Here is a 27761-nt window from a genome sequence, read left to right as displayed (position 1 = left end):
CCACCCCTGTGCGGGTCAGAGGCCGCCGTTCTGTGTTCCCGGGGTCAAAAGGTCAAAGTCTGAGGCAGCGTGGCTTTGCTGTTGAGGGGCTCGCGCTCGTGTGGCACTGAAGATTTGAACTCCGTCGTTTGAAGTGTTTAAACTCAAAGAAGAAGCTAAAGGTAACGTGAGGAGGCGGGGTCACCTGAGGAGGCCCCACCCCCTCTTGTGCTACTCTAGAGGAACAGAGCGCCGCCGCCGCCGTCTACGTCGCCACCGACCAGGGTTGGATTAGAAAGTGCATACTTAAACCCGCCCCTCCCCTGCCCTCTCCCGAGTGTGCACTTGTTTGCGCGGAGGTGTTCCTGCCCGTGCGCTCACACACACACACACACACACACACACTTAACGCGCGCTCGGGCGTTCCTCTAGAGTAGACGACGTCACTGACATGGCTGCGGTGAAGAGCACAGGAGACTTTAAAATATTATCTTACACTGGAAATTACACTTATGGAACAAAATCTTTACAATATGAATATGTCTATGTAGATACATTGGCAAATATGAGCAAAAAAAAAAAAAAAACAATTGTTAAAACACAACCCGACCCCGTCCTCCACGTGTCCGTCTGTCATTCTGAGTGAATGAATGAATAAAAGGATCAACTGAAGTCATCCATGATTGCGGAACGTCGTCCACGTTCCCCTGTAATCAACTCTCCCGCCGTTCCTGATAACGTGTCGCCGTTGTCGACTCGGCTGGTCTGAAAGGAAGTAATTCATGATTTACTCGGAGCTCCGTCATTGCCCTGGCAACCAAGAGAATACAATGTTCCGATTGGCTGTTGTGGAGTTCCTAAATGTCCCCCGACCGATCGAGAGGTGAACGCGCAGCCTGTCGGTGGGCTGCCCCCAAGCTGTGCCGCCTCTCCTCTGGAGGGAACCCGCTGGGGGGGGAGGAGCTACGGGTCCACGTCCTCTAAATCGCTCTTTGAGTCGCCGAGCATCATGGGAGACTCTGAGCCCTGTAAGAGGGAGCAAAAGGGTTCAGAGGACAGAGATGGAGCCCGGATGAATGTGTCTCCTTTTACAGAACTTGAAAGAAGCCAGGGTTTAGTTCCTCTGCTTCCTCTGGTTTGGCGTCATGTGGCGAGCTGCTGTGTGTGTGTGTGTGTGTGTGTGTGTGTGTGTGTGTGTGTGTGTGTGTGTGTGTGTGTGTGTGTGTGTGTGTGTGTGGGTGGGTGGGTGGTGTTTACCTGTCGGAGGCTGCGGTCTGCGTTCTCGTTGGCCGGGCTGCCATCAGAACCGTTGCTGCTGCCGGACTGCTCCTTCTCATTTAACAACGCTGTGGCATAGGCCAGTGTGTCCTGCAGGTGTACACACACACACAATCAGACACATATAGATACATACACTCCATGGAGAAACTGCATGTTTACCGTCTAAATGTACAGCATATATGTGTTTGTGTAGTGGTGGGGAGGGTCATGGCATTCTGATACAGCATCTCTGTGTGTGTGTGTGTGTGTGTGAGTGTGTGTGTGTGTGTGTGTGTACCTGTGCTGAGATGGTGCGCTGGAAGGTTTTATTGGTGGACGTCTCGTTGGACACGTTGCTCTGTGGGGTCCAGTAATGTTCGGACATCTGAGGGGAAATGAGAGCAGAGTGAGTTTTTATTGAACAGAGTCACAGATGAACGCTCTGCTCTGTGTTTGCTGCTCTGTTGGACGACTCACCTTCTTCTGTAGCCACTGCACCGCCCAGCTCCAGTGACCGGACAGATCCTTGAAGTAATCCTTGGCCGGAGCACATCTGGAGGGGACAAGCAAAGGAAATGTAAACTACACACACTGGATATGTCACATTAATGAAGCTGGACTCCTGTGTGACCTATGACCCTGACCTATGACCCTAAGAGGAACTCACTTCTGTGCTAGCGTGACGAGGAACTTCACACACTGATAGCAGCGGCTGCTGTCCACGTTGTTGCTCTGGTGCATCAAAGCTGTGAGGAGAAGGAGATCTGTTAATGCTACACACACACACATCGCTGAATATACATTTTTTCCTAACATGGTTGCTGGACTGCTGTGTCACTTAGCAACACGGAGGAGCTGAAAGAGAGCGTCTGGGGCTCTGGATACAGAGTAAAGATGAAGCAGTCGTACCTAGCAGGCCTTTATCCGACTCAAAGGCGTATTTCAGTCTCTGGGTCTGCAGAGGATCCTCCACTACCTGAGGAGGAAACATTTAAATAGAGATCAGTCACACGGTCTGAAACGATCACCGAGGGTGCAGAGCGTTCTTCGGTGACGTCACTCACCAGCAGCTCCTGCAGCATCAGAAAGACGTTCTTCAGTTCGTGAGGCGGCGCCGTCTCCAGCTGCGTCTGTGAGACACAAAGCCATCGGGGGGGATTTAGCTCATCATTGACAAAACGGTGGGCGAGCTGGGATCGGCGTTCCCTGGGGTGTTTAAGCGCGTTCTTACTTTGAGTAGCTGAAGGATCTCCAGGGAGAAGGGCTCGTTACAGAAGGAGCAGTAGGTCACCATCTCTATGAGGACCGACAGAGGGCCGGACAGCTCACGCATGGCAAACATCACCTGGGAGGTTTAACAGAGGTCAAGCAGCTTTCACATGTGCGTCTGTGAATACTAATAGGAGCTGTACGTGTGTGTGTGTGTGTGCGTGTGTGTGTTACCTCTAGAAGGTAAGGCTGTCCCTCTGGAGTGAAGAGCGAGGCCTGGATGTCAGAGTGAAGGGGGAGCAGCGGGGTGGAGGAAGGCAAGATGCTGGTGCGCAGCTTTAACAATCCAGGAGCTATGAAACATAACAGGAGGTTAATAAAAGAATCGGTGCGTGTGTGAGTGTGTGTGTCTGTGTGTGTGCTTCTTACCATGTGTCTGCTGGGCACTGAAGTCAGAATGCAGAGTGATGAGGGCCAGAGTGTTGTGGAGGTGCAGGAACTCCCGGGCCTGAGCTGGACTCCAGCGCCGGTTCTGCAGGAGCACAGAGAGGAAACGTGCGTCTCATTTATAATAACGCTGAGTCACCATGTCCCTTTATCTGCTCACAACTGTGATCACAACTGAATATATAAACCCACACAGAGACACACACCTGCTCTTAACCTAAAGGCTTTCTGAGGTGATGAAGCTTTTTAAAATCAGCATTTGAGCCTCGTCATTATTTTCAAACACAGATCATATCCTGTTTGAAACACTATATGCACTTAACGTTACATTCTGCTGAGGCTCAGTTCCTAAATTGCCTTTGAATATGTGCAAAAGTGCAGATAAAGTTGAAATAAGTTAAAGCACCGGCACCATGTGACTAAACAACAACTCTATGTACCGACCGTGACATGAACCATGTTCACTATTAGATATGGCTCTTCTTATCAGGCCTACCTGGTTGTTTTGTCTGTTGGATCCCAGTAAGAAGATGAGCATCCGGCGATAGGCGGAGTGTTTCAACAACAACTGACAGGGACCGCAGCCCTGAGAGGAGAGGAGAACAGAGACTCTCAGTGTGAGGAGCAGAGAATCACAGAGAAAGGAAAGTGAATCTACACATTGATTTGTTTGTTTACCCTCTGAGCGAAGCTGCTGAAGAGGCTGAAGTACTGCGTGCAGTTTTTCACATTTTCAGGAACGTCTTTGTCCAGTAAGGAGAGCAGCACGTCCATCAGGGCGTCCAGTCCCGGGTCTCCAAAGTGAAGCGCGCTCTCCATGGTCTTCTCAAGGATGGAGGCCACCACCGCCCGGACCTCCCTCACGCCACACTCCAGCAGACACACCCTGAGGAGGGGAGAGGGTCCAGAGGGTTACAGACAGACTATTAAAGAGGACATGTACAGAGTTCTATGCTTAATTTCATTTCATGGTTAATTTCCAAAGCTTTTCTATGCTTAAGTGCGGGGGAAAGGACAGATCGCCTCTTCTCTACTTTGCTGCAGCACAAATAAATGGTCTGACATCGATGTGTAAACACGGAGCCACTCAACGATGCAGAAACCTTTTAAGAAAAATGGTTTCACAGCCTGAAAAACTTCACTGTTCTTTCCCACCAGTGGCTGCTGAGGATTTCAAGGCCGAAGCTTCCAGCAAAACAACAACAGAGTGGAGTGTGACAGCAGGCATCTCTGCTCTGTGAGAGGGGGCGGGTGGGCGGTGTGCTGTTCCCCCAAAACGGCTGATGTTAGACAACCAATCATGAGGTAGAACCATAGGATCACCCCATAACTAAACTTAAGAGTGTGTAAGCCAACACCTTTCTTACACACACACACACACAGTGGGAGAGATTAACTCTTTTCCCACTGGCTAGCTGGGTTTGCATTCCACACACTGACCTCCTCTTCCAACCAATCAGCTTGTAGTCAGGGGCCGATGTACACACAGGTGTTTTTAATAGAGCCACGGGCCCACAGGTACAGCTGAGAGTGTTAAACTGTGTTAAACAGGAACATTACAATTTCCAGCAGCGTGTGTGTTTGCATTCTACACACATGACATTGTCAGGCAGAGCGTGAGACACAGATGTGTGTGTGTGTGTGAGTTGGGGAGTGACCCTTCATGGCTGCAGCAGCATTGTTACAGCAGATACGCAGGGAGCTCCGGCTGCAGTGTCACATAACACAAGCGCAGCGCTGCACCGACTAAACTCTGGACTCTGCAGAAATCCCCCCGGTGTACAAGATGAGGTCGGACGAGATGAAAGGAAAGAAACGCCTCTCAATACGACGCAGACTTTTATAACAACGCTACTAACTGTGTCCACAGCGATAACCATTGAGCTGAGGCCACGCCTCCTCCACACAATGTCAACAAAAAGACAACATTGTTTGCTTCACAAAGGCAGGATTTACAGCAGGGGGGTGTATCACCACTGTGCAGGTGTGTACTGAGTGTGACCAAGGCTAAGGTCAAACTGTGATCGTATTCTTGAAGCACTTTAGCAACGTTGCTTATGTCTCGTTTTTCAATTCAAACCTGGTCATTCAGTCTGAAATAGTGGAAATGGACTTATAAGATGATTAGAGTTTGTCACGTATCCTGTGTTTGACATGTATACAGCATATGATGGCGGTGTGTTAAGCAGCTGGACTGACCTGGTGATCTCTCTGCCCTCTGGTCCCACCAGGTACTGAACCATCCACTGGCAGGCCTCGCTGCTTTTAGTCAGCAGCACCTCCACCGTGGCCATCCACTCCTCTGTGTCCACCCTGAGAGACAGAGGAGAGCCATGAGACATACTGAAGTAAATATGTTGCTGCTTACAAAAGGACATGCATTGTTAAAACGTACGGATATAAATGTGTGTGTGCACGTACCGGAGTTTCTTCTTGGTGTGTAGGTAGGTGTGGAAGAGGAACTGAACAGACAGCTGAAGACTTTCTTTGGCCATGGGCTGGTAATATGGGTGCTTCAGCTTTGTCTACAGCACACAAACACACACACACACACACACACAAATGGTTACAGATAACATCATTCAGCACAGAATCTATGAGGACTACATTTACAAAACAAGACTGAAATACTGAAGTACTGCGGAAAGAAGCATTCCACCTTAAGCTCTTCCTCAAGCTGAGGTAAATATTCATGACTTGTGACAAACTTGCAGCAGATGAAAGCAAACCCAGCAGAAACACTCACTGCATTGACAGAGGCCAGGGACAGAGTGAAGTTGAAGTAGTCGCTGTTGTAGACGTCTCTGTTCCTCATGAACTTCAGGTTCTCATCTCTCACCATCTAAACAAAAGATTAACTTTCCTCATTATGCTGTTTGTTACCGGTCGCTCTGCATCAAGCAGCGTGGCTGACGGTTTTACCTGGTAGATGCTGGCGGGCATCTTTTCCACAAACAGACCCTTCTTCTCGCCCTTGCGGACCAGCCGGGTGAGCAGGGTGAGCCGATCGTTGTTGGCCCTGGGAGGCCGAGGGGAAGATTGAGGGGAAACGTCAGGAGAAGATGGTGCAGACCTAAATAATGCAGAGACAACACAGCTAGGCGGTAATGAAACATCACAAGTCTGAGCTGGGGAATCAAACGTCAAGCAGATGAGTGGATGTGAGTTACTGGGCACAAGTCTGGATGCTTAAATGTCTGAAACTGGGTCATGTCTACTTTACAAGACGTTGTTATTACAGCAAGAAAGCTATAAGTAATTAGAGAGAGAAGATCTGAGGGATGTGTGTGTGTGTGTGTGTGTGTGTGTGTGTGTGTGTGTGTGTGTGTGTGTGTGTGTGTGTGTGTGTGTGTGTATTCTTTAGCAGAAGTATATGTTTGTACAACACACAGTTACATAATGAGCTTAATACTACAAGAGCCCTGAGGGAAATCACACATTTAACATCTTGTAAAAAAGGTATATTAAACCCAGAGAAGTCCTAATGTGTGTGTATGTTCGTGTGTGTGCCTGTGCGTTCACTCACAGTGTTAAGTCCTCAGCTTCCTGCCTCATGATGCTGACTCTGCTTTTTTTGGGCAGGACCGGTGAGTTCTGGTCGCTGATCTTCTGATAGAACAACATGTAGGCGTTCCAGTATCTCCTCCGCACATCGGGGTAGGGGTTAGCTGTGTGAACGCAGGTACACAGGAAGGTTATGAAGTGTGTGTGTGTGGGGGGGCAGGACGTCAATGTGTCTAACGGGTATTTATAGGCCCTTACATTGGTCATAAACCTTGGGCCGGTATTCTCCTCCAAAGCACTCGTACTCCAATGTTTCGTCGTTCATGTCAAACTCTTCCACCACGTTGTCGTTGAACTTGTACCAACGTCCACGGGCGCTGCCGCTGATGGAGGAGGACAGTCAGAGATGAATGGAGGGCAAAGGAGGAGGAGCATTAAACACGCCTATGTAACCTAACAGACCCCAGTCACCACCTGTAAACTCTGAGTGATATGAAGTCAGAAAAGGAAAGGAGGGAGGAAAACATTAGACCTCCTTAAATTCCTCTTCTCTAGCCAGCATTCCTGTCCACGCCTGTCAAACATCTGGAGGTGCTTACAAACTAATCCAGGAGCTCACGCTGGGTCGAATGTTGCATTCATGTACCCTAAGGAGGTCATTTAAATTCTACAGGGAAGCGAAGGCAACACGCTCATATCCTCCCCTGACCGCTGCTTATGAGTTCCAGCGAGCACATGAAAGCAGCAACGGAGGGAAAATATGCTGCGGTGTCTCCTTACCGTCTGTCTTTGATGAAGGAGTAGTAGTGTCCGGCATGCGCCTGGCCGCTGTGCACAACAACTCCAACCAGCTCATAGTTCTCGGAAATGGTGACCTTCTTCCTCGGAGACCCTCCTGAGGAGCCGTCGCCCCGCCCCTCTCCTCCGTCTCCGCTGCAGTCCTGGCGAGCCATGCCAGAGACGGTGTAGGGCTCCATGTTCAGCACCCAGGGGAACTGAGGACCACCACAACAAACACATGAGCTCATCCACACTCAGACTGACAGGAACAGGCTATTTAAGATACTGTCAGTTTGATCGTACCCTGATCTGTTCGTCGTATTTTATGGAGCGACCACTTTCCCAGTCGAACCCAAAGCGCATGAGGTGGATACAGAGAACGCTGGGCAGGGATTTGATACACGTCCTCTTCACTGTGGTCCTCTGTCAAAGGAACAAATGAACACACTCATAAGTACATAGAGTATAATATCAGGGTAGTGACGTAAACAACCTGCAGACCATCATACGGACCTTCTCCTTGCATTTCTCACAGTAGTAGGCGTTGCTGCCTTCCAGCACCTCGCCTCTGACAAACTGGTCTAATGAGATCTCTAAACTTTGACAGGATGTCACACCCAGGTTCAAGGCCATGAAGGTTTCTTCTCGCTCGTACCTGGAAAATAGATCAAACACAGTCAGGGACCATCTCAGAATTACGAAATACTTCTTAAATCCTGACATTTAAATTAGAACAGTCTAAACCCCATGCAGCTCACCGGTGAGGACAGTCTTTACAAATCTTCTGGTCAGAGAAGATTCCCTGAAATGTGTTTTTGAAGATTTGTTCCCGACCCATTTTCTGTTGGAAGGGAGCGTTTTCATTAATGTCATGGTAACGAATTAAACCACTAATATACAGCAGATGTAGTGTGTGTGTATGTGTGTGTGTTTTACCTTGAGATTTTCATCCAGCTGGTCCACCAGGCTTGTGAAGAACTCGTATGCATCCTGCTGCTCCCTCACATACAGCTCCTTGTTCCACATCTTGAAGATCTGAAATGACATAAGTAGGATGTTAATAATGGTTTAGTAAATATGTATGAAGACAATGCAGAGCCTCTCCAACGGAAGAGGATTCTTTACAGTGATTCAGTTTACAGTATAGTAGTATACAAGAGTGTGTGTTGTATCTCAGAGTGGAGGGAAACAGGAAAGGAAATATAAACCAAAAACACTCTTTTAGACTCTAACAGAAGATTCTGTTACCTTCCAGAAGTTCTCAGGTACATAGTACTGCAGCTTGCTCTCCATCAGATGACCAAACAGAGACTGGACCTGGTAGAAGACGCTCTCCTCTGGTTGGTCAGCGTCATCCTCAATGGACAGGAAAGCCTTTAGAGAAACACAAGCATCAACAACCGTCAACATCGGGTGTGACAACTGTGGAACTCAAATGGCAGATGAGAGAAGTTGACACGGACCTCTGGCAGGCCGGGCTGCATGTAGAGCTGCTGGAACACAGCGTTCATGTAACATGTGGCTCCGCCGTTCTTCAGCCCCACAAAACCCGACACTGAGCGGCTCTCCACTGGAGGTAAATACTGACAGGGAAACATGAGTTAATCTCACGTCTGAACAACCGTGGCACTTCAACTTTAATGCAACGGACAGAATGCCGGCCTTGGCCTTACATCAAACTCCTTGCACAGTGAGGGGTCGATCTGATGGTGCATGGACAGCAGCTCTGTGGTGATCAGCCGCAGGTTAGGAAGAGAACTGTCAGCCAGCATGACCAGCACCTCGTATGCTGCCAGCCTGCTGCTCGCTGTGCTGCACCTGAACACACACACACACACACACACACACACAGAGTCAGAGGACAGTCAAGGCAAACGCAGTCAGCCATCAGCACAGTCTAGCAAAGTCTGCTGAAAGTACAAAAGCTACTTTAACAGCAGATGGCAGCACAAAATCTTTTTTATGAGGTCAAAAGCTAAAGATACTGGATCCATAGACTGAGCCATACTTGGGGTGGAAGTCGTGGCTGGGGGCCGGAGAGGGTGTGGGGTTAGAGCTGTTGATGATAATGCGCGAGGCTCGAAACAGGAAGTCATCCAACAGCTGCTGGATCAGAGATGGACCTGGAGAGACACACACACACACACACACATTACACACCAGTGCTTTCAAATAAGCAGCCTTATCATTTATCACAGTCGCAGCTTTCCAAATGTATAAATGGATTCAGGTGTCTGTTTGTACGCTTGTGTGTGTGTGTGTGTGTGTGCGCTCACCAAGATGTTCCTTTTCTTTGCCACAAAGTGACAGCAAGGTTTTAATGAGTCTGAGGTGTCCTGCCAGGAGGATGTTGTCCGCCTCGCTGGTCTCCATCTCAGAGCTCCAGCTGGGCTCAAAGTTGTCCAGCCAGGAGATTTCATCCTCCAGCATGGTGGCTGCGCTCACTTGTAACACCTCCATCTCTGATGCTACAGGAGCACAGGCAGACAGAGGGGGAGAGAGTGAGACAGAAAGCAACACAAGGAGAGATTTGATCGCATCTGTTTTTCTTTTACAGCCATAATCATCATGTTGCACAGGGTTTTGACCTTGTGCAAGTTATTACCACACACTACAATCTGTCCTTCTGTTTTATATGGTGAATATGTTTCCCTATGACATTACCCTGAGGGGGGATTCATTGACTTACTGGTTAGGTCGTCCAGAAGCTGACATCTGAGGTCAAAGTACTCCGTGCACTGGGAGAGCAATCTGACAGGAGAAAGCAAATAAACACATGACCTCTAGACAAGGCACAGCCGTTTGGATTTGAGTGTTTTTTAGCTCAGGTACCTCTGGTTAACCCCTCGCATGACAGATGTCGGACTCCACAACGGCAGCTGAGCGGTGAGAACGACGGAGAGTAGGAACAAATTTGGTTTCTGCATGTCAGGGAAGGCCGAAGTGTCCGATTGGCTCAGAGTGTAAAGCTGATCACAAGCCACACGGCGGATCTGACATGGGGAGGGAGAGACAGACAGACAGTCAGAGAGACAGACAGGTGTTTGAACATGCTCTGATGTTCCAGATGTTTCTTCTACAGTGCTGGGATGTTGTTTACCTCGCCACTGGGAGATCCCAGGAGAACATCGATGATGAAATCATTGACGGAGGGAAGATTATAAAAAGAACCTGGGGAGAACAAACACAGAGCAACATGAAGCTCCACATGCCTCTGCTGAACTGTTACAGAACTAATGTCAAAGTATCTAAAGTCACTGACAGAATGTGTGTGTGTGTGGAGAGTGTGTTTGAGTCTTACAGATTTGCTGACAGCGTAGCTGCAGGCAGGTAACCAGCAGGGACAGAGCCTCACGGGCAATGATGGCATCTTTGATAGAGACACTCTGCTGCCGGACACAGATTCCTGCATGCAGAGCTGTCGGTGTGGTCTCACCCTCACTGCTGGAGCTGCAGTTACTGCCTGAAAAAGCACACATACACACACTCACTGTTTATTTTTCCTTTCATTTTAGATCATTTGTTTGTAGAACTAAAAAAGCTGTAACCATGAGCTCATGTCAGGAGCATGGATGGCAAATCTTAATGTACAACTTACAGCTCCTACTAACAATAGACCTTTACTTTACTTTGCTTTACTTTAAGGAAATCCTCTGTCTGTAAGCATTTCATAGACGGACACATTCAGGAGAAGTATTCAGTCTGTTTTGTCTCTCACCAGTACTGCTCACTCGTGTACGCACTCCCTGTGGTAGCAGTGAGCTGTGGGTTTCTCTGATTGGCTGTGGACTGCCCACAAGATCCAACCGTCCAGCAGCAGCTGCCCAGGTCAGACGCATGAAGCAGGCCACAGTGGAGGTGAAGTCGCCCACCTCCATGGTCTACAAGAGAGATGGAGCAAATATTCTATCTGCAATGTATTTAAACTTGCCAGGAAGATGTTGCTGCTTCATGTTTGCGTTCTTGTACCTGAATAGCGACGCGAGCAGCAGGAATGATCTCCTCCACTCTTATAGAGGAGCGCTCAGACAAAGACATCTGCCTGTAGGAGGATTTCTCCGGAGTTCCACAAAGAGACAGCTGTCGCCCCGCCCGCCCGGCGTTGCGGAAAGGACGGGATGACAGCGCGTCTCCATCCCTGATGACGTCATCGTCCAGCGCCGCAGGCATGCTCTGACCCACCAGGAGAAACCTGCAGACACCAGCAAATGAGCACGGACGTGTAGTGTGGCGAAGGTCACTGTCGCCCCAATCTGTCAATGTTTGAGAGACACACACACCTGGCCAGCTGCAGACAGATGGAGTAGACTCCCTGTCTGGTCTCATAGTCCACTTCTGATGGGATGGAATCTCTCTGCAAAACATTCACCACCAGACTGCAGAAGAGAACAGAGAAGTGTCACAATGAAACACAGACTCACTTCAACAAGATACAAGACACAACAGACAGACAGCGATGGCAGATTTCCATGAACAGATCAGTCAGAGCCGTTACCTGAGGCCTCCTGCTTTAAGGAAGTTCTCGCAGAAGGACTTGCTACTGGTTTTGGCCATCTCGTCATCAGATGTGGGCATCAGCTTTGAACTCAATACCTAAAACATCACAGATAAGAGGGATGGAAAGGCGTTAATGCCACAAATCCATTCTCAGGTAGTGGGGATAGATTTGTTAGAGGAAAGTCACGAGCGTGTGTGTGTGTGTACGTACCTCCAGGTTGTACAACACTCTGAAGGTGGACATGCCAGGGGCTGAGGATCTGAACAGGGACTCCAGTATGGACGCAGCACTGGGCTGGTGCTGCTGCTTGGAGGCCGTAGAGGGAGAGCGAGAACCTGTGCCCTGTCCAAGGGTGAACAGCGTCTTCTACGGGAAAGAGACAAACCAGGAGTAAGAAACCTGTCAATCACAGCAAGACCCAACACTCCTTTAAATCTTATTCTCTTCACAAAATATGTTTTAAAATAGCTACAGTTGCAGTGACTACATTCTTAAAATTGCATCTTAAATAGACAACCAGAAGCACCTGATGGCTCCAGACGCTGGATTCTTTAGGGACAAAGTTGTCGAGAGCATCTTGAACATCTGGATCGGTTGGAATCAACAGCAGCAGCTTTCTAACGCGAAGAGTTATCCTGCAGGTAACACACACATACAAACTTCAGCTGCTGAGGCCATTTCCACTGTGGGACATTAAGTTTAGCTAAGTGAGGTGCGGAGACATTTCTTTGTCAAAACACATGAACATCTCTAATCAGAGCATTAAGATACTGCAGCCAGATTTAGCGTTAGTTCCAAAAAAATCCAAAGGTGTATTTATGCAGCAAGGTGCTCCATAATCTAATCAGGCCATGGGTCCTATACAGGGACCCGTCTATATGTAGACTCACTCACAGCACTTTCTTTAACAGATGGCTCCATGATGATACAGTGACCTACATAATGACCTGCATGGCAGTCCACATACTCATGACATTAACACAGGACTCTCTATGTCATGAGAGGGACAGAGTTAACATAGCTACACGTCGTCTTTCCCTCTTGTCTCTCTATGCCGTCTCACCTGGACTCATCTAGATTGGCCAGCTGGTAAAGCATCTCAAAAACATTGCACACCAGAGCCATCACCACACCGGGCAGGGACTTCTCCTGGAGACAAAAACAACACAGGCACAGCCACCGTCGCGTCAGAATCAGTGTAAATCATGAGAGTGTGAGTTCAGCGGTCAGCTTGTGCATCGGTGCGACTGAGGCGGTACCTGCTCCAGGGCGTAGGCAGAGTTGAACACAGCAGAGCTGGAACTGCTGGAGGCAGAGGCTGAGGACTCGGAGCTGCCGGAGGGGGTGCCAGTGCCCGAGCTCTTCACAGTCAGAGTCTGTTCATCGCTGAAGCCCAGCTGGGACAGCAGCTTCTGGTCCCGATTCATTGTCATCTAACACGCGGTGGAAGGACGGGGGGAAAAACAAAACAGTGTCGAGGTTATTCAAGGCTGCGTTTCCCCTGGCACACAAAGAAAAGATGCTGTGGGCCAACAAAGAGATGGCACAGTGCCTAGAGGAATTTACTGTGCATTGATTTGCAGTTTTCCAATTGGTACAGACTTCAGGGGAACACATTATAGGGAGTGGAGCAAAATAATTGAATGAGGGACTGACACATAAAATGGTGGACGTCAAATAAGAAATACAGAGCAACATTACCACAGACTAGCAGAGCTATTAACACTTACCACACTGTCATTGGCAAAGATCTGGACATTATCCACCGGACAGCTCAAGTGCTCGGCTATCTTCCATCGGATACTTCCAATGGTTTCATTACTGTGGGTCTGCAGGACACATGAAGGGACAAATGAGAAGAGGAGACGCCTCTGCACTATAAAGGTTTGATACACAGACGCTGGACAACTGCGGCTGTACCTCCAAGGTGAAGGTGTCTTTGGTTGACTCATAAGTGATATGAAGAGTGACAGGATGTCCATTGTATGAGGCGCCGTGAGGTAGAATTGTGCGTGGAACTGAGTACAGATCCTGCAAAAGCAAATATGTTCAGTGAAACAATGCACAGCTTCAACATGAGGAAATGTGAAGGTCAACCGCTTCATTGATCCAGGAAGTGAGTCACTGTTCACTCTGCACGTTGCTCTTGTGATCTTGTCTCCCATCTACAGTCAAAAAGAGGAGACACTACAGGTTGAAGAAGCGAGGCTCACCTCTATAGTGATGACGTAGCGCTCAGCCAATAGCAGCAATCTTTCGATTATGACCAGCTTAGTGGATCTGGAGGAAAGAAGGCATTCAGTGAGGCTCACCATAAAGTCTGAGGACAAATCCTCATGACAACTATTCTGAGGTGTGTCTTTGTTGTAGTATGGTGACGACCTGTTCACATCTATGAGTGGACACGATCTTAATCAAAGAATTTTTGGTTAGGTTAATAACAACATTCTTACCCCAACCCCCCTGAGTACCTGGATGGTGATTGGACAGATGTGGCCACAGTCGGCATGGCTGTGGCCGTCAGCATTTTTGTTGCTCTGGTAACAGCATGTGTCAAGGTGGGCCCGCCCAGGGCCGAACTGGCTGCCTGAGGGACAAAAGAAAACACCTGTGATCGCTGGGTGACACAACATTTAGCACATGTATGTATGAGTAACAGTGATGTGTTCAGCAACATACCTCTAGTCTCTTGTAACAATCAGCAATGAACTTCTTGTGCAATGACACAGAGTCCTGCAGAGATGCACATTTTAAATTACAAACTATTTAAAAAAAGACCCAAACAAACGCAGATGCAGACTGATTGATGTACCAAGTAAATGTGTACAGATTCACCCAGCCGACCCACTGCTGATCCTAGAGTCGCACATATTGTACAGAAAGTGTCTGCATAGACAGTCCTGGGATCTAAGTGTGGTCCATTTAATTTACAGTGCTATTCTGAGCACCGAGGAGGCAGGAATGAAAACCTGTTAGTATTCCAGCGAACCAGATTGGTGTGTAATATTTTGCATTTAATTTACGATATTCAGCATATTTGCAAGGAAGCGGGTAATGTTAAGCATAAGGCTTATTTCAGCTGAGCTCGGGAAAGTGGCTCTCAGCTGAACCGTGTCATGAGGGGGAAACTGTGGTGATGTGCAAACAGTCTGAATGTGGGAATCTGGGGACTAGCAGACTCGCCATATGCACACACACATGTGAGCACACACACATATTGCACGTATACATGTGAGCACATACTGACCTTCTTCATCTTGGGATTGAGGTTAGTGTAGCTATAAGTAATAATGAGCTGGATAGCCTCATTGGCTATTTCTTCGTCAGGGGTTTCCATGGCAATGCGCCAGATAAAATCCATCCCTGCCAGGTCGAGGCGTTCCACACACTGAAATCAAAACATGACACATAACATAAATGTCAACAAGTGACTATTTTTGAAATACTTATGCTTGTGCTTAACAGTGTAACAGTCTACATGAACAGTGTGAACAGTGCAGAGTGACATGTGGGTAAAGACCAACCAGCTGAGTCCCCTGCCGTTTCAGGCGATGGTCACACAGGTTGACATTCTCAAAGAAGGTCTTAAACAGGTTGAAACCTAAGGGACACATAACACACATGAACCGCTGCACCTCAATCAGGTTCAACCACTGCATGAACTCATTCTGGCGCTCTCGTACCGTTCATGGTGATCTCATACGGCTCCAGCTTTAAGATCTTCTCCTTGAAGAGCTGCTGCTGAACATCACTCTCCAGGTCGTGTTGTCCTTTAGTGAACCACTCGAAACACATCTGCACAAATCAGAGGGAGCCATGTTCAAGGTCATTAATGGATATTAGATAACTACCTGGAATGTAAAAGACTTTACATGAGAGAACATTCAATCTTAACACAATAATGGATAAATCAAACCATAATTTACTCTTAATGTAATCAGTTTAGTCAATAACAAGGACATTTTCTTCTTCTCTTGTTGGGTGAGTAGTGTTACATTTCTGAATAATTTCCCCCTAGTGGTCGAAACTTAATGTGGCTTTAGATTTCAGATCTCTTTTGACTTTAATGATCTTATTACATGAGGACATGGTGTCATTTCAGCAGCTGCTATGTTTTGTCCATTCAGAGAACATTCCAAACGCCTTTCTGAGAAAGAGCTCTGAGGCGTTTATACTTTTCTGTCTTCTGTTGAATCACTATATTTGCTTTAGCCATTAAAAAACAAGGATTTAAAAAAAACTCAAATTTCAAATTCAGAACTAGGATCAAAAATGTCAAACTAAGCATGTTGCCGTTGAAATAATAAGGCTTTGAACACACACAAGCGAGCATTGAGAGCCTGAATAGGAGGATTACATGAGCTGCTTTCATACCTCTCTGTCCAGCTCACACACGTCCGGTCCAGACACCAGGCACTCCCACAGCTCCTTGGCTCTGTTCCAGACCAGATAGAGGCTGGCCTCCTGGAGGAAGAAGGCCAGGAAGCGCAGGTGGCTGTCCAGATACTAGACATAAATTCAGAGAGACACTTGTCATCGTCACCCTTAAACGCACACGGTCATCATTTAACGCTCTGTTCATCAACTGGCAGTACATCCTGTGCACCGTGGCAACCAAGGACGGGCACAATTATCTCTCAAATGACAATGACAGTGTCAATGTCACAGTATTCATTTGTATGAGATGGAAAAACAGTGAAGAAAAGAACAATAAGCTCCATAAAGCTCAAAGAGGAGAGCAGAGACAAACCTCCTGGTATGTGTACCGTCCATCGACCAAAGTGGAGCCGGAGAGGCCGTTGTTTCCTGCAGCAGTTGCGGCGAGTCGATGGCAGCACACGAGCGATCCTGTGATCAGTTTGATGATCTCAAAGTTTTTCTTCAGATCCTGGATGATGCTCTGCACAGAGACAGGGGAAGGTTTCCGTAGCGACGTTAGGCTGATAAGCATAATGGGTGATTGTGATTGTGTGTTTTCCTGTAGCGTGTTTGTTTTCTACCTTATCTTGTTTCTGATAGGTCTGTTTGATGAAAGAACGAGTGATCTCATGGAGCTGACGCAGGGCAGGAACCACCCAGACTGCCTGAGGACTGCTCTGCTGAGAGGCCTGTCAAGACACACACACACACACACACACACACACACACACACACGCAAGATATTAATCTCCAAAACACAAAGTGAGCACATAAACCTGGTGAAATATGTTTGTCAAATTTAATTAAATAAATTGCTTTCAGATCACACACACACACCATTTCAACAGTGAAGGCTTAGTAAAAACATGAAACGTAATCAGAGCCAGGGATGTAAACATATTTGGCAATGTGCTCTCCTGTTGAAAATTTAATGAAGTACAATTCCAAACACCAAACACGAGCTCCCTTTGCATAACTCCAGATATCTGTGGCTCTGATTAGATTCCAGTGTGAATCGGCCCAGGAAGAAAGCAGCCCCATGGTGTAACCATCAGCTATTTCCAAAGCCCCAGCAGAAGATTAGCACACAACTGGCCGGGGGCCGCCTTGTGATGAAATCAAGTGTAAAACGATCACCCTGTGACCAATGAAACCCCTGTGTGATCAAGTTCTCCTCCACGATTGGTTGGCAGGCATGAAGCAGTGAGATTGGATATGGATTGTTCAGGGGAGAAAGGAATGATTTGGGCCTTTCTTACTTTGGCCAAAGAGCTGGCTTTCCTCTTGCCCCAAGTGCCAGCAAGAAATGAACTTTGAGTGTCGCTGCCTTTTTCCTCCTGAGTTTGATTCTAAAAACATAAATCTCATTTGAGGTAGGTCATTTGTACGTGTGTGTGTGTGTGTGTGTGTGTGTGTGTGTGTGTGTGTGTGTGTGTGTGTGTGTGTGTGTGTGTGTGTGTGTGTGTGTGTGTGTGTACACATCAGAAACAAGCTTTACTAGGTACATGCATGCAGGGTTTCTCTAAAAGTATACGACTCTACACGTTTATCTACTGCGCCCAAGCTGAAATGAAACCACAATAAAACAACATAAAGATCATTTGAGTGCTCTGCTTGGTGATCTAGTGCACACTCCAGGGGGCAAACAGAGGCTGCATGGGAGGAGAAGGACGCAGCAGCTCCAGGTACTCAGGCAGAGAGAAGTCTGTGCTGTCAGAAGGCAATCTGGCATCAGACAGCCATGATTAAAAACTGGAACAATGTGAGAATGCTCTCCTTTCTGCGTGTGTGGTTGATGGTTTACGTGCTTTAAAATAGTAGTAATAGTTCTGAGCTCTGTTTTTACTCCCTTGATTATTTTCTACGCACTTAGATGATAAAATAAAGGCTCCACATTAAAACTGCAAATGCGACAATTTCACACCGGAGAATTCACAAGTGAGAAATATAATCTAAGAGTCAAGAGATTAATAATTAACATAACTTCTAAGCAGAAGCTGAGGTGAATCTGCTCCACAGTTTATATAATGTGGATCCATCTTAATAGGTCAGCGTTTGCATGGCTCTAATGTGTACATGTACAGAACGTCCCCATGTCCTCACACTATTCTATACAAAGGTCATCTTAGACAAGTGTCACTGAGCATCTCTGACTGACTCACTACAGATACAGTATCCATGTATGTGACACATGGATTCCTTCGGCTAAAGCAACAAATATGTCTGTGAGAAGCCCAGCGGAAGATGCCTGCTACATCTAAATACAGAGGCAGAGGGTGACAAGTGGAGCAGGAAGAGAGAGACGACAGAGAGAGAGAGAGAGAGCAAGAGAGAGAGAGAAAGACTAGAGAGTGAATGGGCGACCTTGTCATTTGCAGTGAGTGACAGCCTCTCTGGCTTTAACAGGGACTCAATCAGGCAGGAGAGGAGGATAAGAGGAGAAGAAGAAGGTTTTATTCTGTGTGAGGAGATACTTTAAAGGGATCGACACGTGCCAGTGAGGCCTCATCTCCGTATTCCACCCTCAGAGGCCGGGGATGAAAGGAGCCGGAGTGTAAGCTGCGTGCGCCTCACTCACACCTATATGACAACTTTAGACCAAATCTGTCAGGAGCAGTTAAAGAGCTATAGTTGTCCTCAACATGTGGCGAGTGCATTCCTGCGTCCTATCATTCATAATGGAGATGTGTCAGAGACAAAGACTACCCAGGGTCCTAGCATCAGGTAAAAGACTCATTGTCCCAGTGTAGAGCGTCTCTCACCTTCTTGATGTCCTCAATACACTTAATGATGTAACTGCGCTTCACAGTCTCCTTGACAGCGTAGGCGTCACTCAGGATCCCAAGATGCTCCTCCAGAGCCTGCTGTACCAGACTGGTGGGCAGGGTGGGGAGGTGAGCCAGCTCCCACAGCACCTCTAGCACCTACACACACACACACACACACACAAATCACACCTGTAATCAAAAGCCTACATATTGTGCTTCAGTTTGCCCTGATGTAGGGGAACATGTGGTGCGGAGGAGGAGGAGGAGGAGGAGGAGGAGGAGGCACAGACAGACTGACAGACCTTTCCCGTTGTGGTTTCGGAGCGAGCCTCTCTGCCGATCCTTCCGATCAGACTCAGCAGCTTCTGCCTGACGCGGTCGCTCTCCACCTCCCAGCTCTACACATCACGGACAGACAGGAGTGATATTCTACTCAAACGCACCAGCCGCTGCCTTAAAAATCAATACACTGACTGAGCTCTGTCAAAACCTCCCATCCCTGTGACGGCACTGACCTTCTGTATGAGCACAAACAGGTGGCTCAGTTGATCGAAGCTGAACTTCACAGCAGCAGCAGCAATGATTGTATGAATGTTTTCAATCACAGTTGATGACTGGCCTGCCTGAAAGGGCCACACAAGAATCAATACATCCATCACACAAGAGAGCATTTATCAGGTTTAACATATTCACACACTCATATTTATGTAAAACACCACAACTTAGCTGGCTTTGGTTTTCAGCAATGCAAGCGGAAACATCAGTTGAAAATGTATACGACTGAAACATCACACAGCTGTGGGATGTGTGTGTGTGTGTGTGTGTGTGTGTGTGTGTGTGTGTGTGTGTGTGTGTGTGTGTGTGTGTGTGTGTGTGTGTGTGTGTGTGTGTGTGTGTGTGTGTGTGTGTGTGTATGTGTGTGTGTGTACGCTGGGACTTACCTGTATCCTCCAGATCTTGGAGAGTTCATCCAGAGACAGTTTACTCCCCAGCAACTCAATGATTCCCTTTATTCTCTCACAGTACTGAGCCTGATCAATGTTGCCTGGAACAAAGTGACATTTCATGGATCAAACCAAATGCAACCGACAACTTCTGACCAAAACCCTGGCATGTGGCCTTCAGCTTCACTCATCCCATTGGTTGGGTTTGAGGCTGGACTTCATGTGCTCTCTCACCTTCCAGTGCTATTGACAGGACTGAATTCTCCACCAGCCAGTCCAGCAGTTTGTCCGTGTCGATGGCGTTCTTCACCGTCTTGGACACTGTGCTCTCCTCTATTAGCTTGGTCACCTAAGAGACAAACGCATGCAGCATCCATGTGAGATGAGGTTAAAAACCCATGGCTGACAAAAGGCGTCGGCATAAAGGCTTTAAGTTGAGCGTGACCTCTTTGAGGGAGTTCATCTTTGTGGAGAAGTGGGGGGTTTTAAGCATACGCAGCAGTGTGTCCAGCCTCAGGTCATCAACCACTGTGACCAACTCCCTCTGGAACCTCATGCACAGCAGCTTGATGGCGGACAGCAGGTCTGGGATGCTCACCAGACGCTGGAGGACGGAGAGTTAGAGTTAGAAAACCTTCAGTTAAGTCTGCAGGCGGTAGAAAACACACAGAACCCAAACACGGGCCTCACACATGAAACGGTACCTTGTCTTTAAGATCTTTCTCCTCCAGGTTCTGGACATAAGTGATCATCTTGTGGATGACCGGGTCAAGCATGGGCTAGAAAAACAAAACGGAACTTTGAGGAAAGTGGGCCACCGGCACAGCAAACAAGCAAAGGATGTGGGAGCAAAAACATCCATCAGCAGCAAAACGGCAAAAACCGGAGAGGCACGCATGTGTGTGTGTGTCTGTGTGTGTAAGTGCAAGGTTACCAGAGTGCTTACCTGCACAAGACTGGAGTTGAGGTATTCTGCACAAACGCTGAGAGGCTGCACCAGAGCTGACACACACTGCATAAGCAGACGGAGAAACAACATGAGTCAGACACAAAAAGAAATATCATCAATAACAGCTGCAGCCTGACAGAATGTCACACAAACTACACACTCTACATCTTTGTGTAAGGCTTTATCTCATCTCTCCTGGTTGCACAGATGTGTGTCAATTTTTGCAGCTGATGATGGAACAAAGTCCACTCTGGGGTTTTCACTGGTGCACGTGTGTGTGTGTGTGTGTGTGTGAGGGAGAGAGAGAGAGTGAACACATGAGGCTGAATGTCCAACGCAGCAGCTCCACTATCATTTATCATTCAGGGGCAAAGCTGGGGAGTGGACTGAATGTCTCTTTCTCAGGCAACCCAGCAGCTCTGGCTCTCTGCTCGCTCTCCCCCTCTCTCTCTCTCTGCCTCTCCCGGCTCCTCCACCCCCTTCCCCCAATTTGATCAGTGAATTCCCCCCCTCCACTTGACTTCCTGCTTAAAGGAGACAAATGAATGAGTCACCTCTGGGAGCCGGAGGAGGAGGAAGGAGCACTCCTCCCATTATCTTTCCTCCTTTGCTTTCAGTCTCTCACTCCCTCTCCTGTATTTAGAGTACGGCAGAGAGGTGACAGCTTACACACTCTACTGAGCGCCCACTTGCACTGAAGAGCGGGAGAAGTGGTCCAAAACCAGTCCCTGCCCTATTAATATGCTAATGGTGAGAAAAGTGTGTGTGTGTGTGTGTGTGTGTGTGTGTGTGTGTGTGTGTGTGTGTGTGTGTGTGTGTGTGTGTGTGTGTGTGTGTGTGTGTGTGTACGCTCAATCAATGGCTGTGCGCGGCTGTGTATCCGGTCAGGTTCCCCAAAGGAAGCGTCAGGACAAGGATGCCTCAGAACACATGACACAACAGAGCATTTCAACTATCACACAGCAACAGAATGAGAGTGTGTGTGTGTGTGTATGTGTGTGTGCGTAAGTGAGAATTACTAGGAAGGGGGGAGAAAGAGAGAGAGAGAGACATTCAGCACTGTGCAGCTGACAGCGGAGGGGGTAAACATGATGACCTTTCGCCTGTAAACGTGGTCTCAGATCCTCCTGCAGCCTCTCTCCATCTACTACCACCGCCAGTGCATTAACCCTTTCATCACCGCAACCAGGAGGCAAAGTCAAGACTTATATTCTTACAGCGATCTCGATTTCCTCGGTGTTGAGTTTCGTCTGGATGGCCGTGAATCCTCCCAGCTCGCCGAACTAAACGGGGGGAAAAAGCAGAAAGGAGATTTAACTGTGAGAGGCCTTGTAGCCGCGGTAACACGGAGGTGCTGGTGGAATATGTGGACACAAATCTGGGTGATTGCGTGGTTACTCACTCGATTCACCAAGTCAACCAGCCAGCCATGGGGCTCCTGGAACACACAATCATGATTTCAGTTCAATCTGTTATGCAGTTGCCACACACACACACACACACACACACACACACACACACACACACACACACACACACACACACACACACACACACACACACACACACACACACACACACACACACACACACACACACACACACACACACACACACACACACACACACACACACACACACACACACACACACACACACTTTTCTGGCAGCTGTTGTGCGTCAGTCACACATGCTCTTCTGCAGCAGCGTCCCCTGGGCTGGGTTACGTAACACGGTGGATAGAGACCACGTTTGCCTCTTGGCGAACTTGACTATGAACCATTAACAAAGCCTAATGAGGCGGCGTGTACGAGCACTTACACGGCGATACGTGTTTACAAGCGCATCGGGATAAACTGACACAAATTCTACACACACACACACACACACACACACACACACACACACACACACACACACACACACACACACACACACACACACACACACACACACACACACACACACACACACACACACACACACACACACACACACACACACACACACACACACACACACACACACACACACACACACACACACACACACACACACGAGAGGGCACAGCTTACTTTCTGATAGGAGCTGCAAGGGGAGACGGCAAACATGTTGGCTTCATCTCCAAAGACTTCGGCCCAGTTCCTCTGCCCGGCCTTCATCCGGTTCTTAAAATGATACTCGTTATCGGGGTTGAATGCCTGGACACAAAGGAGACACGGAGCGCACAGCAGGAGCCGTGTCGTATATCACATAATTGACATAAAGATAAAGTATCGCATGGCAGAAACGCAATATGAATGTCAATTTCAGAGAGGAGTTGAGATTTGACTAACTAAAGCGTAACATTAAACCCAACAACAGCCCCGATGCAGTTTATCTGCGTTTACAAGGCTGCTGCTTCGAAAACTAACAAATCTAACTGACAGATATTTCATTGCATAAAATTGGCATCCAACCTAAAATTAAGGAACGTGAGAGTGTTCTCAAGGGTACTTAAGCTGCATTAAAAGAGAGAGAGACAGAGAGAGAGAGATATGGCCTACACACCATGGTTAGGACACCCATCAGATTCACAGGTGTGGGGTCCTGCTTGACCCTCTCTGCCACCAGCTCCACCAGCAGCATCAGCATGTTGTAGATTCCTTCGTGAATCTCTGTGCCCCATTTGTGGACGGCGCTGCTGGTCAGCAACTAGAGAGAGAGAGAAAGAGAGAGAGAGACAGTGAAAATTCTTTTTCCTGAAGCTAGTACCTCACAGTGAGGCGCCACGTTATCATTGCTCACCTTCTTGAAGGCCTCCTGCATGCAGCGTTCCATGAACCGCTTGCAGTTCTCGTCAGCGTCGGCGAGGCCTGATAGAGAGCGAGAGAGTGAAATCTTTCTTCCTCGCAAACTGGCTCATAGCGTAGCCACAGCAATGTCCAAAATAACACGTGAGAAGCATCCCGCTGACCAAACAGAACACACCACCCACACAGGAAACACAGATGGAGACACTCTGCTTAATGCACAGCTCTCCCCCCTCCCACAGTCTTACCGTGACGGGCGAGGCAGGTGGAGGCGATGAGACACTTGCCCAGGGACTCCTCTCTCTTGTACGGTATGGACCAGTGGTCGGTGAAGACTCGACTCTCCAGCTCGTACAGGTTGGTGGTGGGGAACTCCATGCTGCCACCCGAGCAATTCCCATTCTCATCGTTGCTCCTCTGCAACACACACACACACACACACACACACACACACACACACAGAATCCATTTTAAAATTACACCCTAATGCGACGGTCACCTGTGTTTGAACGGTTGATGAATGGCTGCATAAAAGTCAGCCAGGAGGAAGCTGGATTGGTTGGTCCTCTCTGAGGGATGAGTCACTTTGGAAGGTGCATCGATCCGTTCTTTCTGCATCTTTTGGACTCTTTATTCCCTCCTGAGCAGCTTGCAACAATGATTCCAGGCACACACTGTTTCTCCAACACTGTGTGAGCACTTTGTCATCTTGTAGCCTGGCTATTGTGATGTGTAAAACAGATTGTAACGGTGAAAGTCAAACAACCAGCGAGCCACAGGAAAGTGCCTCGTCAGCCAAACACCTGAAATATGATCTGATGAACACTGATCTCACAAAATATGTCTGAAACACACTCTCCAACAGCTCCAGGTGAAGCTTTTCTTTTGAACACTCTGGATTTATAACAGTTAGTTGGCTGGGTGGACAGGAGAGATTAGTAGTTTAAAAGGCTCAGCACAATTCTGCTCAGAGGAAACAAAGTCTGTTCAATGAAAGCAACAGCAGACAAAAGCTTGATTCAATTATTGACTGCATAAAGGAGTTTTAACATATTCATGATTGTGTCAAAATATTCATGATTTAACTGCAGAGCTCCCTCCTCTACAACAGAGCTGCTGCCTCCTGGAATGTTAGGCCCATCTACTGCACCACTAAAGCACACACTGAATGTAACTGGTGATGTATGAAGTCAGCATATCAGCCTGTGCAGGCTTGACCTGCTGACTTACATGAAACGGATATTAAATTATGATCGAGTGCAGTGGTTGGGCTCTCTATACGTTATAATTGAACAGAACTATTACACATTTGGCCATTTTAGCTTTGGGTGCTGCATAGTTTGAACATTTAATTCGCCCAAAAATGACTCAGGTCAAGTGTTAACATTTAGAATAAATCTCCACATTTTAGCATTCAGACGGGTCCATGTGTTCAGAGCTGATTGTGCTGCACTGCATATTGATACAGAGCTGATGTAGAATGGTGGACAGGACATTAAGCCAAGGAGAACAGGAGGGAGGGTTGAGGAGGAGAAAGCGAAAGAGAAGTATCAAATTTCATCTCTTCGCTTTCAAAGGAATCTAGAAATGAGAGATAGACGGATGGGAGGAAGAGCGGGAGACAAATCCAGCAGTGACCTTACTCAGATCAATGCTAAGAAAAGACATTTGGCTTGCTGGCAAAATTAACAAATCAGAACCCACTGATGATTGACTTCACTCACGAAACAGATTTATTGATTTTAATAACAAAAACTGCCTGGGGGAAAAAACAGAAACCACCTCTCACAAATCAGAACCGAGCTGTGACGATCGCAGCGCCTCAACTCCTGAAGTCATAGGAGAAAAGGGAAATGCTGCGATCTCAAAGGAAAGGTAGGGCTGTGTGTGTGTGTGTGTGCAGGGTGGTGAGGTAACCCGGTGCCACTCTGTTACTATGCGCCCCACGACCCTCCTGGGAGCCCCTACGTAAACTGCAATGTGTTTGTGTGTGTCAGGGAGGCTGCAGGGCTATATTTAGGGGAGTAACATGGGGCAAGAGACCTATGCCACGCCACTTATGTACAAACACGCCACAGGAAGAGACGGAACAGGGTCAGAGGAGAGAACATGTTTGTGAATGTTTACATTTACACAACACGTGAATGCTGCTTTTGTTTGCTTTTCCAAGTCAAGACCAGAGGGCATTTAAACTTCAAGAGAAACAAATCGCCTGGTGGAAACAAGCCCAACATAACAATCGATGAAGTTGATTTGTAGACCTAACTGGTGGATGAGATTTTTACTGAGATTAGAGCATGAGTCACTTAGCCGGGTGTGAGTTTGTAACAACGCTACCATTAGCATGCTGGCTTATTTATTATTTGCAGTGATCTGAAATAAAGTGTGATCTTCTGCACACTGTAAATGCCAACTGTTGTTTACACCACTTACTATGGCAGCCTTTGTCAAAAGTGTGACCGGCGTGAAGAGAGGAGAGAGGAGGAGATGGAAAAGACAAGACCAATGTGCTGAGAGGTCTGGGCAGTTTATTTACATGGATTATGTTGACTCATAGTTATAAAAACCGGGTAATGAAAGGAGAAACACAAATGGTGATGTTTGAGGGTCAACAAGCTGAAATGTGGAGCCGCGGAGAAGAAACTAAGGAAAGAAACTGTGGCTCTCTAATCTGTCTTTCATCGTTCATTTGCAAAGATTTAGAAAGAAACTGGCAACAGGTTTGAGGGAAAGCCGACGCAGGCAAACGAAACGAAATTCCTTAGATCTTAAACTCAAGATGTCAAGACAAGTACTGCAGTCCTGTATGGTGTGTGAACTGCTGAAGGCAACAAGGTTCAAGTTCCTCCTATAGATCAGGGTGAAGGTGCTGCTGTCTTGACTTGTGTATGGACCAATATGAAATCTCTGCAGTTATGTCTTACAACACCCTACTCACACACACTGGGAGGGAGGGAGAGAGAGAGACACAAAGAGAGAGAGAGAAAGAGAAAGGAAGGGGGAGAGGAGAGAGAGAGAGAGAGAGAGAGAGAGAGAGAGATCAAACTAGGACAGAGCTGTGCAGGTAAATGACTGACACCTGTCATTCTGCTGTCAGGGGGCCCAGGCGCATCACACACGAGGGTGCTTTCACTCTGCAGAGGTAGTCAAAGGCACGAAACACCGATATTTTCACCGCTATGAGTACAGAAAGCACCGCAAGGCCACGTACACATATAAAGAAGACGCTTCTAATTCCTGTTGAAGTGAAGCGCCAGCCCCGCGGGAGCTCGGACAGTTGACGTTCACCGGGGCTGCTAATATGGTGGTTCAGGCAGACTGGGTTAATGAATCCAACCGCCCTGAAGTGAACAGTGAATTATTATTAATTAGTATCAGTCGGTTAACGCAGAAATTCACAGCTGCAGCCCCCGAAAAGAAGCGGGGATACCGCTGAGCTGCTTCACCGCTGCTTCGGTCCGGACTGCCTGGCGCGTTCCACACTTCGCTAACCAGCTGCTAGCTAGGTTAGCTTGCACGTTAACATCAGCCATCCGCGTAGCCACCATTTAAATAAGCACCGTTCCTGTGGCCCAGGCTCCTGTAACTATGTCCACCACGAGTCCGTCTGCATGCTTTGCCTCGTAGCTGGAGCGCATTTCCCCGCCAGCTCTGACAGCTAACCTCGGCACATGTAGCATGGAGGCTGCTAAGTTAAATGGGCGAGCCCACTAAGTTGGAATTAGCCAACGTCCTCCTCTCGGCTGCTCTCGGTTCGTGTTCGCTATCAAACCAAACGCGTCCATTTCTTACCTCGCTGTCCACCACATCGTGGTACGCAGGCGGGGGGTCGAAGCCTCCCGTCCCGGTCCGCCCGCTCGTCTCCCCCTCTCCACTCGAGCCCAAGCCGGGGGAAGGCCCGCTCTCCATCGGCTCGTATCCATACCCGAGTCCAGGGCTTTCGTTTGTCAGGAGCGCCACTGCCTCGTTGATGTCGTTCTTCGCCAGGCGGAGCGCTTTCCGTATGGCAACGGGGTCTGGGAAGCCCATGCAGAGGAGCGTCGTCATGTGCTGCTCCTCTTCGGTCTCCATCTTTGGGGTGTCTCTGTCTCTCACACTAACAGTAACGGGGAGTGCGGCACAGCCCTGTAGCTGTGCACGCCGCCATGTTTACAGTCCGCTGCTAGCCTGTCACGACGATCTTGGCTTCCCCCCACAACAGCGCCTTCTCCG

General features: G+C 48.0%; 1 protein-coding gene across 4 annotated transcripts; it reads right to left on the bottom strand.

Moving 5' to 3' along the window:
- usp24 (ubiquitin specific peptidase 24) lies at positions 1-27761 on the bottom strand. 4 transcript variants are annotated; one of them, XM_076152958.1, is made up of 67 exons: positions 27342-27761; positions 23798-23966; positions 23545-23612; positions 23308-23451; positions 22833-22958; positions 22160-22195; positions 21975-22040; positions 20755-20820; positions 20513-20587; positions 20254-20412; positions 20043-20157; positions 19806-19909; positions 19380-19487; positions 19167-19262; positions 18859-19020; positions 17356-17445; positions 16678-16785; positions 16428-16577; positions 16052-16183; positions 15361-15472; positions 15202-15278; positions 14925-15065; positions 14357-14410; positions 14131-14264; positions 13891-13957; positions 13598-13708; positions 13408-13506; positions 12937-13110; positions 12741-12826; positions 12204-12312; positions 11888-12043; positions 11675-11772; positions 11460-11555; positions 11149-11371; positions 10898-11060; positions 10481-10642; positions 10280-10350; positions 10012-10172; positions 9869-9930; positions 9456-9647; positions 9188-9302; positions 8853-8997; positions 8643-8762; positions 8428-8553; positions 8116-8214; positions 7938-8020; positions 7693-7834; positions 7483-7602; positions 7180-7394; positions 6658-6782; positions 6422-6563; positions 5818-5968; positions 5642-5737; positions 5317-5420; positions 5095-5208; positions 3574-3781; positions 3392-3481; positions 2878-2980; positions 2683-2801; positions 2471-2584; positions 2304-2369; positions 2149-2215; positions 1907-1985; positions 1717-1792; positions 1538-1624; positions 1237-1347; positions 1-1005 (listed from the first exon to the last, which is right to left on the bottom strand). In XM_076152958.1, the coding sequence occupies exons 1-67, from the start codon at positions 27618-27620 to the stop codon at positions 943-945; spliced, it is 7881 nt and encodes a 2626-aa protein (XP_076009073.1). In that variant the 5' UTR covers positions 27621-27761; the 3' UTR covers positions 1-942. The 4 variants fall into 4 exon arrangements, with proteins under 4 accessions (XP_076009073.1, XP_076009075.1, XP_076009074.1 ...); XM_076152960.1 differs by having other exon boundaries at positions 5818-5914; XM_076152959.1 differs by having other exon boundaries at positions 14149-14264.

This window comes from Genypterus blacodes, unplaced genomic scaffold (assembly GCF_046128005.1).
Source record: "Genypterus blacodes isolate CSIRO-AG114 ecotype Tasmania unplaced genomic scaffold, CSIRO-AGI_Gbla_v1 ptg000058l_1, whole genome shotgun sequence".
Taxonomy (NCBI): Eukaryota; Metazoa; Chordata; class Actinopteri; order Ophidiiformes; family Ophidiidae; genus Genypterus; species Genypterus blacodes.
The sequence above is the reverse complement of the archived record's forward strand: the minus strand, read 5'-3'. Positions and strand labels throughout refer to the sequence as shown.

Excerpts from the sequence above, each read along its gene's own strand:
- usp24 (XM_076152958.1), bottom strand. The coding sequence starts at position 27,620 with ATGGAGACCGAAGAGGAGCAGCACATGACGACGCTCCTCTGCATGGGC. Across the intron at positions 15,473-16,051 it reads TGTGTGAGCTGGACAGAGAG|ATGTGTTTCGAGTGGTTCAC; the intron begins GTATGAAAGCAG and ends TGATTTGTGCAG. Across the intron at positions 12,044-12,203 it reads CCAGCGTCTGGAGCCATCAG|AAGACGCTGTTCACCCTTGG; the intron begins GTGCTTCTGGTT and ends TCTTTCCCGTAG.